At 43.2% G+C, this 18,281-nt stretch overlaps 1 protein-coding gene across 1 annotated transcript in view; it reads right to left on the minus strand.

Moving 5' to 3' along the window:
- Positions 1-3,013: 3,013 nt before the first annotated feature.
- Positions 3,014-18,281, minus strand: part of GEX3 (gamete-expressed 3) — a 131,876-nt gene continuing 116,608 nt past the window's right edge. The window contains exons 10-13 of the mRNA XM_087371439.1: positions 16,826-16,858; positions 16,572-16,634; positions 3,990-4,153; positions 3,014-3,706 (exon numbers count right to left, since the gene is read on the minus strand). Of these exons, the coding sequence (XP_087227565.1) occupies positions 3,014-3,706; positions 3,990-4,153; positions 16,572-16,634; positions 16,826-16,858 (953 nt within the window). The remainder of the gene's footprint in view (positions 3,707-3,989; positions 4,154-16,571; positions 16,635-16,825; positions 16,859-18,281) is intronic.

An 18,281-nucleotide genomic window follows, 5' to 3' on the forward strand; every position in this document is an offset into this window, starting at 1 on the left:
GATGCTAGGAGGTCTTTGGCATTGAATCACACTTCAAGTACCCTATGATGGTCATCTTTCATATAATAGCTCTTGTTGAGATATGGTGCCATGAGCACATATTGTAGTGCTACATGAATGGAGAGGAAAAAGTGTATTATTTCAAGGGAATCTTCTATGCTACTTCAAACTACCTAGCAAGTAATGTCAGATAAAAGATGTTAGACTCTTAAAGACTTCCCACAAGTTGAGGTGTCTTTCTAGTTTAGGATTTGTTTTTCTACTGAAGTTGAGCTCCATGCCAATAGTGTCATGTTCGCATGTGAGGTGTAGTAGCTCCTTATTCGCTTCAAATTACTATCTCAATGTAGTGTTTATCTCAAATTTAGTGTGTGTGTCTAATATCATCAGTTGCTCCTCTAAACCGACAAGTGGGAACATTCGATAGCATTATGACTCATCTCTATCAATCACAATGGCTCACACCTTGTCCTAAAATACGCCTCTTTCTTCATAGGCACATCAATTCCCTTTGGCCACCATAGCTACTTGAACCCCCTAAGTCTATTCACTCCACAGTTGGCACTTATTCTCTTTCCCTTCTTCCTCATGGATAAGCTCCTCATTAGCCTAGTAGATGACCTCTTCTAGTTTGTTCACTTGTGATAGGGCATCTTCCTTTCGCTTAGCCATCTTGCACTTGGCCTGTGTCTAAGCAAGAAGTTGCTCTAACAATGTTTTATAGTCTCTTCTTCTATAGCTAGATTTTGCACTTGGGATTGTGTTTGGGTAGGAAGTCACTCTAAATTTTATTAGAACTTATGTCTTCTTAGCAGTTTGGTTGCCAACTCCTACTTACTTAGTCTTCTCTTCTTCAAGCTAGTGTACCAATTTTCATTGTCATAACATGCTTTATGTGGAGCCTTTCATTTTGATTTGATGTGTTGGCTTTTTGATGTTCAATACTAGTTAAAATTTGAATTTCCAATGCTGTTTGTATTTGCCACATAATATAAGAACATCATGGCTCTAGTTAGACTATACAAACTATCATATTTGACTAAATACAATGATGAGCTAAGCACATCTTTCATTCTCTATGTTACTACCCTTAGTGCTTTTTTTAGTGCTTCCTTATGTATAGATGGATTTTTTATTATTTTTGTGTTTGGATAATATCAAAACTCAAGCCTTTCTTTAAAAGCCACATGGATGCCACCGTGAATAGGCCACCCTCTAGAAAAACAATATTACACAAATACATATATATATATAAATTTACATATATTTTAGATATTTGTTTACCCCTTTTTAAAGTATATGACCTTGGATTCGGAAGCGAGGTGTACTTTCTATATACACATAACAATTAGATATAACAAGTAAGCCCCTCAATGGAATATGTCCCCTTCTATTCTCATAGCGTATCCACATGTGGTATGTTACATAGTTGAGGAGTAATCGCCTTAGGGATTGTGCTACAGATGGATTCCACAAACACATTTGTAAGAAAGCTACAAGAACCATAGTTGAAATTAGTACTTTTGGTAAAGAGACCATAAGATTACATATCATTCACATCCACAACCCTCCCTAAATCTCTGTGATAAACGAAGCAAATAATAGAAAAAGAGTTGTACGAGAATTGCAAATGTGCTCTCGTGGTAGGCCAATAAAGAGGTGGGTGCTTTTAAAATGTTAACAGCCTCCCCAATAGGGAGGTAGGTGCCACCTAGTACTCATAGAAAATGATGATGTGTCAAGCTCTCCTTTCATTATTTTTTGGATGAACGTGCCTTAGTACTGGCCAATCACTTGACCTAAACATTGGCTCTTGTAGTTTTTATGGTCCACAAATTTTTTGGAGAGTTTAAAAACAAAAATTAGCTCCCTATTACTCCCTGATGACCACGCTAGTTTTGAATTTGCATTCCAAGGCCATTTTTGCCATGGATTAGTGCTAAAAAGTTAGCACTCCCTAGTAGTGGTCCCCTTACCCTAAAGACGCTTGAAGACAGCCAATAATAAGTAAGTGAGAATAGACATCTTTTGCATTAGAATGCTTTGGTATGAGTTGATATAAGTATGACACGAATTAAATCACAAGGGATATAAGGAAGTATTGAAATGTCGCAATATTTTCATCATCGGAGGCCTCATCACGACGTGTTCATGATTCTACAAGTGAACAGTGCAGATGCTCTAGACATAGGTTCCAGACATTGAGTCTGGCCGATCGAGCTCTTAAGGAAGCTATGTAATTTCAGCTTTTTATGCTGGCTGTTCTTATTTTCTGAATTTTAATAAATGACTTCTATTTTCAGGGAAAAAAAGAAAAGAAAGATGAAATGTGCCACAGCATTGCCCCTAGCAAACAAGGGAACTAAATTCAAAAACAGGAATGAGTTTGGCTATGGTAGATCAAACGTTGCATTTTCGAAATTGATAGGACTTTTGTTGAAAGGGTGCTGTGATCTTTGGATCAAACAGGAATGAGTTTGGCTATGGTAGATCAAAACTTTGCATTTCGAAATTGATAGGACTTTTGTCTGTGATCCTTGGAGTAATCACCGGTTCTCACTCAAGATTCATGCTGTGACTAATTTGCTTCGATCCGGATGAGCTTAATCGTGACGGCACAGCAAGTTATTATACATCTTATCAGATGCAGATGCAGCTGATTCGCACGATCAAATATCACATTGCTGTAAACTGGGTTTTTCTGTGGAACGTCTATTGCCTCTTCAAATCATATGACGAGCATAGAGTAACCCCCACAAATCTGACTAAAGAGAGCGGCTTATGAGACGACATCTTTATCGTCGAATCGACTCTCAGCACTTCCAGGACGAGGATGAGATATATGTTCTCCAGGTCGAAGTGCTGATCGTTATGTACACGTTACACGGTGCTCTCCCTCAAAATTGTGAACTTGAGTAGTGGGAAGCCAACAAACACGCCCATTTAGGATGCTCAAAAAGCACCGCATTCTTCCTCACTCTGGAGCAGAACGGATATCTGGCAAATTTCGTCTTTAGCATGCTGCATCCTTGTCAGGGCCCGACCCAGGTGTGACTAGCTCAATCTCTCCAGAATACAGTATTGTGCTATTGGGTTCAGACGGAGGCAATGTAGACGTTGCAATTCTCTCTTGAATGGGACTGGAGACGTTGGGTTGGATCTGACTATACAACGGATTTCTGAATCCACCTGGAGAAGAGTGCATAGGTTCTGTGCTCCTCCTCTCATATCGATTCTCCCAGCTATCGGGTGATTGTCTAATTTTGGACTTCTTGGGCTCGATTTGAGTTCTTAATCTCACACTCTCCAGTGGAGATCTCTCTGCTTCAGCAGGTGCGGGTGTATCATTATATGTGGAAAGTAGGCGCATCTCTTCCTCAAAGTCTTCCTTCCCAATGGATCTGAACATCCTTTGAAAGACAAAGTTCTGAAGAAATACTTGAGCGCAACAAGATGATCGTTCACCTTCTGTGCTGCTAGAGGGGGACTCTGGCAAGGGCCTCGAGTCTGAGAGGAGTTTATTTCGATGGACATCAAGCAATGTATCTGTTGGATATAATGCCAAGTACCTTTTAGTAAAATGAAGTCCCTCAAGGGTTGCTTGCAATTGATCCAGAATCTGTGTGGAGTGGGGTTCAAGTTCAAGTTTTGCCTGCAAATACTTGAGAGTTTGTTCATATGCCTTTCTCCTTTTTAAAAGCAGTCCCTGAAAAGGTGGAGACACTATCAGAACTACCGCCGATGATTTGGTTCCACCTTCAGTTTTTAAATATTTTTAAGTGTACATGTTTCGTGAAGCAGAGTTTTAGACAAATGCCCACCAGAATACTTATCATCAGCTTAGTATGTTTCCCAGAAATATTTCAACGGGGCAAGGCATGGTTTTTAGTATCGTATGTTTGTCCTTGTCAAGATGAGTAACACATCGGAGTGGCTTTTGTGACGCATCAGAGTTGCTTTTGTGTGTGAGAAAGTTTTAATGGACTTACTTGAGGATGTCGAAACCTCTCCGACCGCAGAAACCTGCATAGTTTTTGCCTGTGGATTCCTTGTTGCTTTTTCCAAGCACAATATAAGAGGATACTGAGGACTGACAGTATGAGAAATATCACCGTTATGGAAATAGAAAAGGTGATAATCTGCCTATTATCTCCTAAAGCATTTACAAAGTTTATATTGAATTAGCATAGAATCTCTCTCTCTCTCTCTCAGAGTCACACACTCTCTCTCTCACAGACACACACACACACACACACACACACACACACACACACACAGTTTTTTATTGAATACTATATTACAAGAAACAGTCCCAAAAGTGGGGACTTCCAGTTACAAGCATAAGAAGATATCATTCTATTACAAGAAAGCAGGATAATCTATAAATCCCACTCATGTAGAAAATCATAGAATGATTGCTGTAGAGATGCCCAAAAGAACTGATATTGAGCAAGAGAGGGATTACCAAAGACCCAATGGTTGTGGTCCTTCCATATGGTCCATAGAGCCCGATAGTGAGCCCAGTAAAAATGGAGATCATAACCCAGCCCGACTAGATGAAAACCAAACAACAAAAAATGTCTACCAAAGGAAGCACTGGAGGAATGAGCCTGAAGCCATTGTTGTAACAAAAGCAACAAATCTTGAGACTCCGGGCAATGCCAGAAGAGATGAGGCATACACTTCATCAGGGACAAACATCGTCTACAAGTGACAGGTGCAAAAAGGCGACGAGCTAAGAGCTGTTCAAAAGGAAAAACCCCAATCAAAAATCGCCTTAAGAAGAACTTTTGCCGAAGAGGGAGTTTTGAAGCCCAAATAGGTTGCAATCTTTCCCACCACCATCTAGAGGTGTGTGCCATAGACCAGATACGATTAGCATGAAGAGAAACCCAAGGAAGAGGCAGCAAGACTCTATATAGAGACGCAACTGTGATGTTAGCTAGTGATAGCCCATGACGAACATGATTATCCGAATAGAGAACCCAATTTTTGAGGCGATAGACAATCTCAAGTCGAGGTATTGGCTGAAAATCATGGAGCATCTGTGATAATAGATGCTGTCCCAAAGCATACTGTCTCACTACTGCTGGAAAAGAGATGACCATACCAAGGGTGTCCCTACAAGGCTAAGTTACATAATTAGGTTTTCCAATTGGGGCTTTCCACATCTAGTGCTACTTGCCTCAGTCCTAGCACTAGGGAACATGGTTTGTGAAGTGGGACCATGATTGGATGAATCTATGTAGAGATTTTCAGATTTAAGCCAAAATTGGATAGGAAACTGTCTTAGATTACTCTGTAATCAAGGGGCTTTTGGTGTACAGCCTTGGATTCAGACTCCATGGTTTTTTTTTTTTTTGGTTCTATTAAGTAAGAAAGAAACTCGCTAGAGCAAGCTCTGTGCGGAAATACAACATGCTAAGCATGTAATGAAAACACCTTAGAGGAATGAGGTAGAAAGAAACCAAGGCTGAGGCTGAAAATGCCAAGTCAACCTTGTAGAAGTCTCAGCAAAGAAGGGAGAGTCTCTCCAATCTCTGAGAAAAGTAACTCTCCTGGAGGAGGTTGCTTGAGATGATCCCTGCATGGTCGCCCAAATGGCCCATCAGAGTGTGTACCATATCTGTCCAAGTACTGGCTAAGATCTGAGAAGGGTGAACCTGAGAACCCTCCAGAGCCTCAGTGCATCTGGCTCTCCAAATGTGCCATGTTGCAATGCTAGCTAAGATCTCCCATGGAGAGTCAACCGAGGAATGAGCAGCTTTGAAGAGAGTGGCTGGAACATCCTCTAGAGAGCCCGACTCCACAAGATGTTGTCGGATGTGAAGAGCCCAAGAGGAGTCAAGTCTCTCAAAGAAGACCTGGGGTTCTGAAAGAGTGAGCCAAGCCACTGATCCCCAGGTCATGAAGAAGGGTAGGCAAACAAAAGTGCTGAAAAGTCTTGCAATACCCTTCCATATGATTCTCGCCTGTCTGCAATTCCAAAGGCAGTGCTGTATTGTCTCCAAAGCAGAAAGGCAATGAGGGCAAGAAGGGTAAGCTCCGAACCTAGATCTCCATTGGTTCACTGCTATCCCGATTTTTCTATTCCAGTGGGATTTCCAGAGCCTATGCCAAAAAATTTTCTGCAAGTCAACAGAAATCTGAAAGTTCTCCTAATGATGAGCTCTGGTAGGCCTCCAACCCCTATAGCTGAGCTGGAATTTCCTGGCATTATTGACCGTGTAACGAAAGAAGGGGATGTCCTTCTCTCCATGCCCTTCATCTATCCATTCCCATTCCCTAGGGTCCCACTGCGAAAACTTAATTGGGACACCTCCATAGAGCCACAGCCTCCATGAGCCCAGGGTGATGAGAAGCGGGTCAGGATCCAAGTACCATTGTGAGAGAGAGCCATGCTCCATGAAGCCCACTATCCTGACTGGCTGAAACGGTACCTCCAACAAGATATCATCTGTGGATCTGGACAGCCTGTCCCGCGAAGAAACATCAAAGACTAAGGCATCCTCATGAGTGTCACGAAAAGCAATCACTTGTAAAGGAACTCCCAATCTAGAAAAAGCCCCCATCTAGGTGGAGCAAGTAATAGGTGTATCATCTGTGTCCACCCAATCCAAGGGTAAGGCTGCATCAATCTGTTGGACTCTCCTTGCACTCCCTTTGAGATTAAGAACCAACAGGGCCTGTCGATCTGCAGGAAGCTTCTTGAAGGCTTTTCATGCTCCCACAGTAGATGCAGGGCCCCTCTTCCATCTTAGCCATTGCATGTAAGGAGAAGCTCCAAGTGGTCTGCCATGCTCATTCAAAATACTGTCGTTCCACATGATAGGTTGCCTTTCAATCTCTTCACGGGTGGAAGGGAGACTCCTGCAAAGAGCACTCCTGAAGCTGGCCCATGCTTTTAGGATAGCAACCATAAGAGGGGAAGAGGGAGATCTGAGGTGTGGGCTGTGGTGAAAACCCATCTGGTACTGTGTGTCCAATCCTCTCCAGAGGTGGGTGTGCGAGATTGTATGCATTTGATAAAGGAGACGCCCCTCTGTATCCAAGTGAAGCCAATATCATTACCCCAATCCGGGGTGTCATCATCGCAAATCCAAAAGCCATTGGATTTATGCCAATTAATGTGTGCACCTGCAGCCGTGCAAAATAAATCCAAGGCTGTCCGGAAGGAAGTGAGTGTCCTGGGGGAGGCATCCAAAAAAACAGCTGTGTCATCTGCCAACTCACTATTAGGAGCTCTTCTTCCCGGCGGATAGGAAGCCTCAGCCCATAAATATCAGCTGGAGATCTAAGGTAGATACTCATAGCTTCTGCCACAAACAGAAAAAGAAAAGGGGCAAGAGGACATCCCTGGCGGACTGATCTGGAAATCTGAAATCTGTCCCCTCTTCCCCCCCCAATGAGCACCTGGCTATGGGCTGATCTGTAGAGAGAGGATACTCCTCTAATCCATGCATCTGAAAAACCAAAGCGAGATAGAGTACCCTCTAAAAAATCCTAGTCTACTCTGTCGTAGGCTTTCTCAAAGTCCAAGAGTAGAATGGCCAATCTCTGGCGGCTCTGCATGGCCCATTTTGAGGCCTCCCAAAATGAGAAAATATTATAAAAAATACTTTTGCCATGCACAAACCCTGTCTGCGTGTCATGAATCAAATCTGGAAGAAAAACCTATAGCCGCAGACTGATGGCTTTCGCCAGAATCTTGTAACAAGTGCCCAATAGAGTGATGGGTCTCCACTGAGACACTAGATTCCTATTACCCCCCTTTGGGATGAGATAAATGAGACCATCTGTAAGTGAATCAGGCATCTCACCAGAGTCCCACACGCCCTGCAAGGCTGATATAATGTGATCACCAATCTGCTCCCAGAAAGGAAGGGGTACGTCCATCCGAACCTGGGCACTTACCCTTGTGAAGGGCAAGCAATGCAGTCTTGAATTCTGCATTTGTGAAAGTTGCATCCAGAGAACCATACATCTCATCCTTCACCAATACAGGGATACACTGCCAAATAACCTCTCTGGCATCATCTATGGCCTGTGTGCCCAGATCTGCAGTAAGAAGGGATGCAAAAAATTATGAGGCTATACGCATGATGGCATCCGGATCTGACTGTAAAACCCCGTCTGAGTCAACAAGCTGCGAGACACTATCTCTACTATGTTTGGGCCCATGAGTAGAGAAGAAGTGTTTGTTGACCTTGCCACCCATCTAAATCCAAAATGGTTCCCGTGCATGAAAGGCATACTCTGCTCTCTGATCCAACAATGTTTGCATATGAGCCCTTGCTGCAGCAAGGCGCTCCTGGGTGTGCTGCAGGCTTTGGGCGCCCTGTTGCTCTTGGTGGTCCTGAAGTGCGTGGTATAGGGTGCTGGGGAGGTGCAGTCGGGGTAGTACGTGAAGGGGCCGAACCAGAAGACCTCTTGGGTCTTTTTCTCTTCCTTGGGCAATCTCTAGCAAAGTGCCCAAGTGTCCTGCAGATCCTGCACTGGTCCTGTCTACCTACGATCCCGACTCTCTGTTGAAAGAGAGAGCCATTTGGACGCTGAAGCATAATGTGGTCATCTGAAATGTTAGGGTCAGAGACAATGACCCTAACTCGAGGCACCCCGTCTGCTCTGATTGCCTCTGCCGAGGAAGAAGGCATGTTTGGAAGGGGAGGGATCTCAGTGACCACTCCGAAAGTGGCTCCGATAATACCAAGAAGTCGATAGTAGACCTGAGGAAGACCAGGGAACCTGATGAACAGAGATGTGACCTAACTGTCCTCCTCTACCGGATCGAAGCCCGAGGTGTAGGGCAAAAGAAAAATCCTCCTTGAACCCAAGGCCAAAGGATTAGCTTTGAGAACAAGGGATGTGGACTCATGGGAGTAAAAAACAACCTGGAAAAAGCCTCATCCCAAAAGTCGAATATCCTTGAGGTGTGGGGCAAGATCTCCTGGTAACGCCGCCAGCATCCAGTCTCTAGCTTGTGATCTGGAAGGGTGTGACCCAAAGATGCGTGCGAAGAGTGATGTGGAGCCCTCGAGCTCTACATCTTTTTTGAGCTGCTGCAACTCGTCTTCTGAAAATGTGACGGTTCTCGCGGCTGGTGGGAGGGGACGAAGATTGGTTGAATGGGGATCCATTTGCCGATCGAAGTGAAAAGGCTGATTCAAACACTGTAATTACTCCGTCCGTGGAAATGCTGCCCAGGACGCCCTAGAACAAGGGCACAAGAAGGGGAGGAAAAGTAGAGAGGGGAAAATAGAAGAGGGAGGCGAGTTGCGGGTAGGCAACAGAGGGTTAGGAAGGGGGCGGAGGAAAGGGAGGGAGAGGCGCGGGGTAGGAAGGAGTGAAGGAGGGGGCGGGGGGCCGGGAGGGGAGGAAAAAGGCAGGGGCAGAAGGCGGGGGGAGCGATCAGGGGCAAAGGAGGGGGCGGGGGAGAGGGAGGGAGGGGGCGGGGGAAAGCAGGGGCAGCAGACGAGAGGGGAGGAGGGTGGCGGGAAGGGCAGGGGCAGGCGGGGGTGAAGGAGGGGGCAGAGGAGAGAGAGGGAGGGGCGAGGGGGGCCAGCAAGAGCGAGGGAGAGGAGGGGTAGAGGGCAGGTGGGTGACAGGCAGCAAGAGAGGGCAGCGAGGGGAGAGGGAGAGGGCAGCGAGGGGGGGAAGGGAGGGGCAGCGAAGGAGGGCGGGAAGGGAGGGGAGAGGGCAGCGAGGGGGGGAAGGGAGAGGGCAGCGATGGAGAGGGCAGCGAGGGGGGGAGGAGAGGAGCTGCGAGGGTGGGGAGAGGGCAGTGAGGGGAGAGGGAGAGGGCAGCGATGGGGGGGAAGGGAGGGGCAGCAAAGGAGGGCTGTGAGGGAGGGGAGAGGGCAGCGAGGGGGGGAGGGAGACGGCAGCGATGGAGAGGGCAGCAACGGGGGTCCAGAGCTATTTGGGATAATAGAAGGGGTGAATTACTGCACAGTATTCGAGGCTATCCTCCGATTTCAGACTTGACAGGGTAAAGTGCTTTTGGTAATATTTCATCTAGAATCACTTAATACATTGATTTTTGTATTAAGTGCCTTATACTTACATATTGCACTCTGGAATTCCTATCTGTCATTGACATTTATGGATAGAACTTGCATTTTTCTTGGTATTTGATTGTATACAATATTTTGCTGCATAGGCAGCAGTTGTACTGGAGTTTTGGTATACAATTTACAGGTAAGATGGCTTTTGATGCACAAGGTGCTGAATTGGAAAGCAGCAGGGAATGGGTGCCACCTACTCCTGGGGAGGCTCTCGGGATTGTTCTAGAGGAAAGTCAGGGGCGAATCTCCTCAGCAAGAAGTTGGACAGTAGGGCCTGAGTATGGGAAACTTTGAGCAAATGTTGATGATGGAAGCGAGAGAAGGAAGAGGAAACAGAAGAAGAGGCGAACACAGAGAAAAACGAAGATGGCATGAGCATAAAATGCAATGCATGATGATGACCATATGGAGAGGATATGAAATGTATGTGAAGGAGAGAAGAGATCTGAAATCCTTAACCCTACCATTTCCCCTCCTACCTTGGTTGATTGAATGAGTATCCCTACAACTTCATCTACCCTTCCACATGTGGCATTAATTCCACCATGAAGTCCCCTTCTTATGTTACCCATGTTACTGTTGAAATATGTGGACCTTGTGTGGTTGTAACACCCCCCTAGGTACCTTAGACGAAGTGAGAATTAATGGGAAATTGGAGGCCAAGGGACCAATGCCCTCGTGCCTTGACACGTGGCAGTGGGCTTGGAAGAAATACCATAAGCACATGCGACAACTGTGTGACCTAAAATATATAGGCTAAGTGAAACCGCCTCCTCATATCCCTCTTGGGGGAGTGAGGAGGACGTGTATGCGGAATCGGGACCCCGCACCCAGCGCACCTCCTGATGGACACGTGGTGTGATCTGTGCCTTTCAACATTGTATCAGAGCGGTCGAGCTCGCTGGACTACGTGGTGTTGACACGTGGTGGCTGGGCGGTACCTGACCTCTGTGAACTACAGTATTTGGCGGCTCATAGGCCCGCGAGGCCTCCCAAAGACATTAGTACGTCTCTCTCTCTCTCTCTCTCTCTCTCTCTGTGTCTTTGCATTCCTCCTCCTAATTTCTGCTTAGTTTCTTCCTTGTGGTTTGGTAGTGGTTTCAAAGCTTAGTAAGCATTGGGTTTACCCCAAAGATTCCAAAATCTTTTGAAAGCCAGATAGCAGCATATGCTTGGGTATGATGAGAACAAAAGCATAGATTTTCTTGTTATTATTCTTTTTATTTTCTCATTTACTATAGGCATTTATCATCACAGATGCTAGATGGCGGCCTGGTGGTGGCGCCTGCTACACTGCACTGTGTGCTGCAGCATGCAATGAATGCATGCGACTGTGTGCCACAGGATGTGGCGACCCATGCACACATGGACTGAGTGGGGACTGTAACGACTGGTGGCTTCGTGACACCTGGGACGCATGTGCGAGATGTGGCAGTCCGTGTGTGCATTGTCACGAAGAAATCATTATGGAGTGTGGTATGATGAAAAATTTGAGGAAAGAACGGATTTAAAGTCGGAAATGTTACATGCAACCATAGGATAATAATTCAAAAATAGTCTTGATGGTGCTGCCTTGCATATACTTTTCAATGTAGAAACTAATAAAGATTCAACTTGCCATGGCCCAACTCGATTTGTTCACCCACTTTATATCCCTAACTTCCAGGAAATCGTAGTTGTATGAGGTATTGCAGCATGATACCCACCTGCCTTCCCAAATACTTCCTTCTTTTTCTGATCAACTTTCTCTGCCAATTTCTTTCCAAAACTACCCAACCACCCACCTCTTCTCATATTGTGCCTATCTCTACATCATCTCCTACACTATTTCCTAAGGAAGAGCTCAGCTGATGCAAGTGCAACCAAGGAAAGAGAGGTACAATGAAGAGATTGCTAGGTACAAGTTACAACACAATGAGTGCTGATTATAGACATGCAATTTCATGCAAGGATCACTTAAAATGCATGGTATATTGCAATGTGATGTTATTCAAATCTCACCATTTCAAGGGGATGGAGACCTTATGGATATTCATAAGATGGATAAGTATTTTCAAACAGCATCGTGATGATATGGCCAAGATTACATTTGAATGTGCTCCATATTTATGGTGACAAGAGATGCATCTAGATTAGCAAATGGGATTTTTCCTCCGCTTGAGTGATGCATTTAAACCCCCCCCAATGGAAAAACAACTGTTTCAACAATGGTGTACCCTTTAGAAGCTTTCTGCAAGCTTACCCTATAAGTCAAACTGGATATTTCTATTCATATGAAGAGGTACATTTATGGATTACATCCGCTCATTGCGCTGATGTGCAGGCTGCCAACTGTTCCAGCTTGGAAAAGGCCATGCAGCTTGCTAATTGCAACATACAAAGCCTCCTTACTGTACTTCTTTACCATATACTTTCACTACATCTCCTACTCAATCTTAATTTATTTCATGTACTCCCTTTGCACATGCCGACCCTCAATTAAGCCTAAACCATATGTCTCCTGCTATGGTTCTAAGGATTGGAGGAGTGCACGGTTTGTCTTGCACTGCCTCCGTATCCAGCCACACGTGCCCCGTCCAATTCCATTGAAGTATTGTGATTGAGAAGTTGGTGTGACTATGTCTTGTGTGTTTGATGACTTCCATTCCCTTCATCAAACATTATATATTTCGAGATGATGACCTTTTGGTTGATGGGATCATACAACGTGTATGCTTCCAACTTTTAGCGATGATCGTCATGTATGTGGGCATATGCTATGCATCGCAATATGTGGAGATGCCCAATGCGTGACTTATATCTAGTAATGCCTCACAAGGTGTCATACTTTGAATTGGTTTCGATAGGAAGCCGATTAAGTAAATAGTTTGCATTGTGGATTGCTTCTATCCAATATTGATTTGGAAGATGCTTCTCATTAATCATTGCTCTGCCACTATTTGCTGAGGTTCTGTTTATCTTTTAGCTATTGCTATCTGTTGAGGAGTATCTACATATGTGGACAGTCTTGCAAAATGTATGAATGCGGAAGATATATATTCACCTTCTCTATCTTATCTGAGGACTTTGATCTTTCTGCCTATCTGGTTCTCTATCACGACTTTGAACTTTGAAATCTGCAAAAGACTTTAGATTTTTCCCTGAGAAAATAGACCCAATAATATTTGTTGTAGTCATCGATGAAAGTCAAGTAGTACACTGGACCATTAATGCCACTGTTTGTGCATAATTCCAAATATTTGTATGAATCAAATCAAGAGTATTAGAGGTGCTTCTTCCAAAGTTGAGTCTCAATTGTTTATTGAAGCAACATGTTTCGCAAACTTTTCCAAGAAATTGGAATTTAGAATGCCAATTGCCATATTCTTATTGCATCAAATGTCTAAAGTTGACATGACCATATCTCTTGTGCTATATCGTAAAAAGTGGCATTGGTTGATGTTTAACTCACATGGCACGCAGGTTTGGTACTAGAGCTAGCATTCTCCATAAGCATCGTTCTTTCACCGCTTTTCCAACTAGTTGATCTCTTCTTGCTTTGTCTTCGATTGTACATTCATCCCCGTCAAAGATGACTCTATAGTTATGTTCCATCATTTGTCCAACTGACACAAGTTTCTTGCTGAGTTTAGGAAGATAAAGTGCATTTTTCATCAATCGTTTTATTCTATTAAAATTCTTCATAGGCATTATGCTGTTTCCTTGTATCAGGTTCGGTATATTATCTGTAGTGTAGATAACATCCTTGGATCCTTCTATGGTTTGATCTCTATTAATCATTCTTGATGTCATGTCATATGAGATGATGTACCAGTATCAATGTATCATGGATCCTGATCTGTGTGGTCAACATTATAACTAAATTTGGATTTGTAATCACTGTGCATACCCTCAATCACAAGATACATTATGTTAGGTTCATGAGCATAGTGATTGTGACTTTTATGTCCATCTCGATGATTTTCTCTTCCAAGAAAGTTTCTGCTATTGTTGCTGATTGACCTTCGTAGTCATATTACTTCTTGTGGCAATCTCTTGCAATGTCTAAACTTGTGACAATAATCGCATTGTATGTTTGACATGCTTATCCTTGCTTGAATGGCCCAAGTTCTGAGTTTCTTACTAAGCAATATCGATAGTATTTCTTCTAGTGATGGAACTTGCCTTTGAATATCAATACTTTGAACTAGATTCGCATACCCTTTAGCCAGTCCATTGAGGATGACTTGAACGATCTCTGTGGGATTCATAGTTTCTCATGCACCTGCAAGTTGATTTCTTATGTCTTTTATTATGAGTACATAGGCATGATCAGATTCATTGCTATTGTAAAACTCTGATTTATCTGATTTTTGAGTGTCGGAATTTTGAATGTGTTCTTGGACTCATAAAGAGTTGAGAACATATCCCATGCTACCTTGGATGTCTTGACTGTGTTCAATTCTCCAAGCATGACATCTCAAACATTGTGCTTGATTAAGTGATAGGCATACGTGTCTTTCTTATCCCAGTCTGCATGTGCTTGAGCAATGACAAGATTTGCTCCAAGGTCGCCAGACGCTCTAGGTGTAGACCCATTTGCTTATCTTGTAGAACAAGTATGGTTTCGATCTGACACTTCCAAGTATCATAATTGGAGTTGTCTAGCTTAGCAGATGCCTCCAGATTGAGGTTGCTAGATGTAGACATGATGCAAAAAGTACTCAAAGTGCCTGTGAAAATACTGCTTATGTCAACTGCAATCTGCTTTGCTAGTGAAGACAGAACTACAATGTAATCTAATCTGTTACAAGGCTTGATATGACAAGAGATTCGTGAATATCCTAGAAGGCTTTGCAAGGTTGAAAAGTGTGCAGAAAATACCAGAAAAATAAGGCATTCAAAATGAACAAAGTATCGTGATTGCTAAACTTGGATCAAGAGGAGTGGTCAAAAAGGTGGTGTGTCTGCCAGGTGCACATGCAGTATGTGCCTGTGAAGAGGGGTGCCTGTGGAGCACAATGATGATGTGGTAGGGGTGTGCACAGTGCATTGTTACAGGAATGCCTTTCCCCCTTTTGGAACGGGCGGAATGCTCTTCCATAAAGCAAGGGAGAACTTGAACAGCTTTTTTTTTTTTGGGAGGGATTTGGGGGGGATCAGAAAACTTATCCCCATATATTAGGGATATTGAGAATTGGCTTGTCATATATTATGGAAGTATTTAGTTATCCACATATATGGAAGCACAGATTATGAAACGTTTTAAATGTGTGTTTTTCAAAGTTGTAGAGCTGAAATGGAAATGCCATATGGCATGGCGTTTTTGTTGCCATTCCCCTTCCCAAAACGTTTCCGTTCCTTCATCCAACATTCCTGAAACATTCTCGTTCCTTGGTAACTATGGCACAGTGTGCTTAGAAGGGGGCTAGCTACCACACTGTGTCACGCGGCACTGATGAGATGGCACTTTGCTGATGTGGATTGCCACTTATTACTCTATTAACGTGGAAGTGGTGACTTGATATTGATGGCATGGTATTGACATGGATTGCCACGTGTGAATGTAATAACGTGGTACTGTGAAGGTTGTGCTGACATAGCAGCTTTGTCACGTGTACTGCCACATGACAGCTTGTTGACCACCCTGTTGTGGTAGATGGACTACCACGTGTCAGATTGGTCACCAATCCTGAATGAACTTATTCACTGCCAGGTGGATGGCCATGCGCCACCTTCTGTTTTGCTCTGTTGTCCATCGCCTTATGTCTCATCTTTGTGTCGTTCTGTTCTTTTTTGGTCTCCTTGCCATGTCTTGTGTCTGCCTGTTTTGTTTTCTGCTTTGCATTTGCTGCTTCGCAGTCCATTGCTTCTGTGTAGCTTGCCGTCCAGCCTTGCGTTGTCTTCTGAGTCGTTGAGTTGTCTGCTGCATCCGGCATTTTTTGCAGTAGTCTGTCGTTCGCGTAGGAGTTGCTTTAGCTTTATTGTGGCTGGTTTGTCCATTGCTTCAGTCTTTTGTCTCGTGTCCGTGTCATTCATTTGTTGGAGCATCTATTGTAGGTAGAAGTAGCATTGTGGTGTTGGGCTTGTTGGCTGGTTGCTGCTTGTCATTATTCTGTAGAAGACCCAACCTTGGGAAGGTGTTCAAAGAAGAATGATTGTGTTCAAATCTTTAAACTTTGTTGCTTTTTTGAGCTGTGCAGATGGAGCAAAAATTCATTCTGCTGCTTCATCCTTTATAAACCAAATGTAAACTCAATCACTGCCTAGATGTGGATTTGAATTGCAAATTTGGTCTAACACATCCTACAAGTTTAATTCCATGATTTCTTTCATTAGAGTGATGATCTCAATCTATAAAATGGAGACTCAATAGCGAAGTAACTTGTTTGGCCTGAATTTGAGACCATTTGTCATTGTCAAGTTGAACTATCATGCAGTGCATTGAATGTGTGTGCGTGTGTGCACGCCACGGACAAAGGATGAGAGAGAGAGAGAGAGAGAGAGAGAGAGAGAGAGAGAGAGAACCTGGATAAGGTATTTCTCTTGGTGTGAATAAAAACTGGGAGCAGCTTCTTTGGAATTTTTTCTCTGATACCAAACAAAACTCTTTATATTCTCAAACGACATTTAATCTTCACAGCATATGATTCATTATTCTATCATCAAATTAGCAATTTAAATACTGAATGCTGATTTATTTTACACAGGTTTGAGTAGACAGTGATTTGGAAATGACAAAATCTCTTTCTTTTGGTATATATCAGTTGTAGCCTTCTTACGGAGTGTTTGACAGAAACTTCTACTTGAGAGATCTGCATCAATGTAACACGAATACTTGTCACTGCATAAACACTCAAAAACATGGGACCTACATTAGAACTATCTACTTGTAAAAAGTGTGATCAAGTTTTCGTTTTGGCTGAAGTACAATGACAAGAATCTCTGTGTGGTGGGAAGGTTGACTATTTCTTGATTTTTACCTTTTAAAGAATTCTCTCAATCCAAATCAAATAATCTCCATTTACACAATTGTTCTCTTTAACCTAGGGAAGATTAGCTGAAGTACAATGACAAGAATCTGTGTGTGGCTGGAAGGTTGACTATTTCTTGATTTTTGTCTTTTAAAGAAGTATCTCAATCCAAGTCATATAATCTCCATTCACACAATTGATCTCTTTAACCTAGGGAAGGTTAATACGCAATAATACAATAGTAGTTACAATGAATGGAAATTACATTACAACTTAGCACTCTAGACTTTGCTATAGATTTTAGAGGTTGTTGAGAAGGGATACTGCAAAGCAAGGGAGAAAAAGGCCATGAGCATGGCTCAAGAATAAATCAAGTAGTTGTGAACTGGTTGGGAAGCAAACCACTAGGTTGCAAATGGCTTTACAATAGAACACTTTGTATAGAGTGAACTTGACAATGGGCCAAGCAAGTTGAATGATAAGTCATGAGCTTAGGCCAAAGGCTCTGGACGAACTCGTCCATCTTTTGAGTTTCTCTAATCTCGGTCATTAGAGCACTCTCTAATACCGTGAAACTCATATTATGCATAATGCGTGACAACGCATCAACAACTTTATTATCCTTCCCTCTTCGGTACCGAATCGTCAAGTTAAACTCTTGCATGAGTTTTGCCCACCTAGCTTGGCGGCCTCTCAAGCCAGGTTATTTACAAAAAATGTTTTAGAGTATCATGATCAACATCAACATAAAACTCTGATCCATACAAATAATGTCTCCATGTTTTCAGAGCATGGACAACAGCATACAACTCTAATTCATGAGTTGGCCAATATTGTTGAGAGGGAAAGCTTCTTGCTTTAAAAGGCTACTGGCCTTTCCTCTTGGAGAAGAATTGCTCCTATCGCAATGCCACTTGCATCGGTTTCAAGCAAAAATGGTTTCTGGGGATTCAACTATCTTTAACACAGTTCCTGAGACCACAGCTTGTTTTATGGTGTTAAAACTTTCCTGTTGATTTTGTCCCCATATAAAAGGTACTTTATCTGAGGTTAGATCAGTCAATGGCGATACTATTTTGGAATATCCGTTGATATGCTTTCGATAAAATTGGACAAATCCTAAGAATGATCGCAAGGCGGTCAAACTCTGGGGGATTGGCCAAGTCAGTATGGCAGCCACTTTCTTTGGATCCATTTCTACCCCCTCAGGAGTAATTATGAATCCTAAATATTCCAGTCTTACCATACACAGTATAGTTTTCTT

This window comes from Dipteris shenzhenensis, chromosome 33 (assembly GCF_047967505.1).
Source record: "Dipteris shenzhenensis isolate YYH24624 ecotype China chromosome 33, Dip_SZ_1.0, whole genome shotgun sequence".
Taxonomy (NCBI): Eukaryota; Viridiplantae; Streptophyta; class Polypodiopsida; order Gleicheniales; family Dipteridaceae; genus Dipteris; species Dipteris shenzhenensis.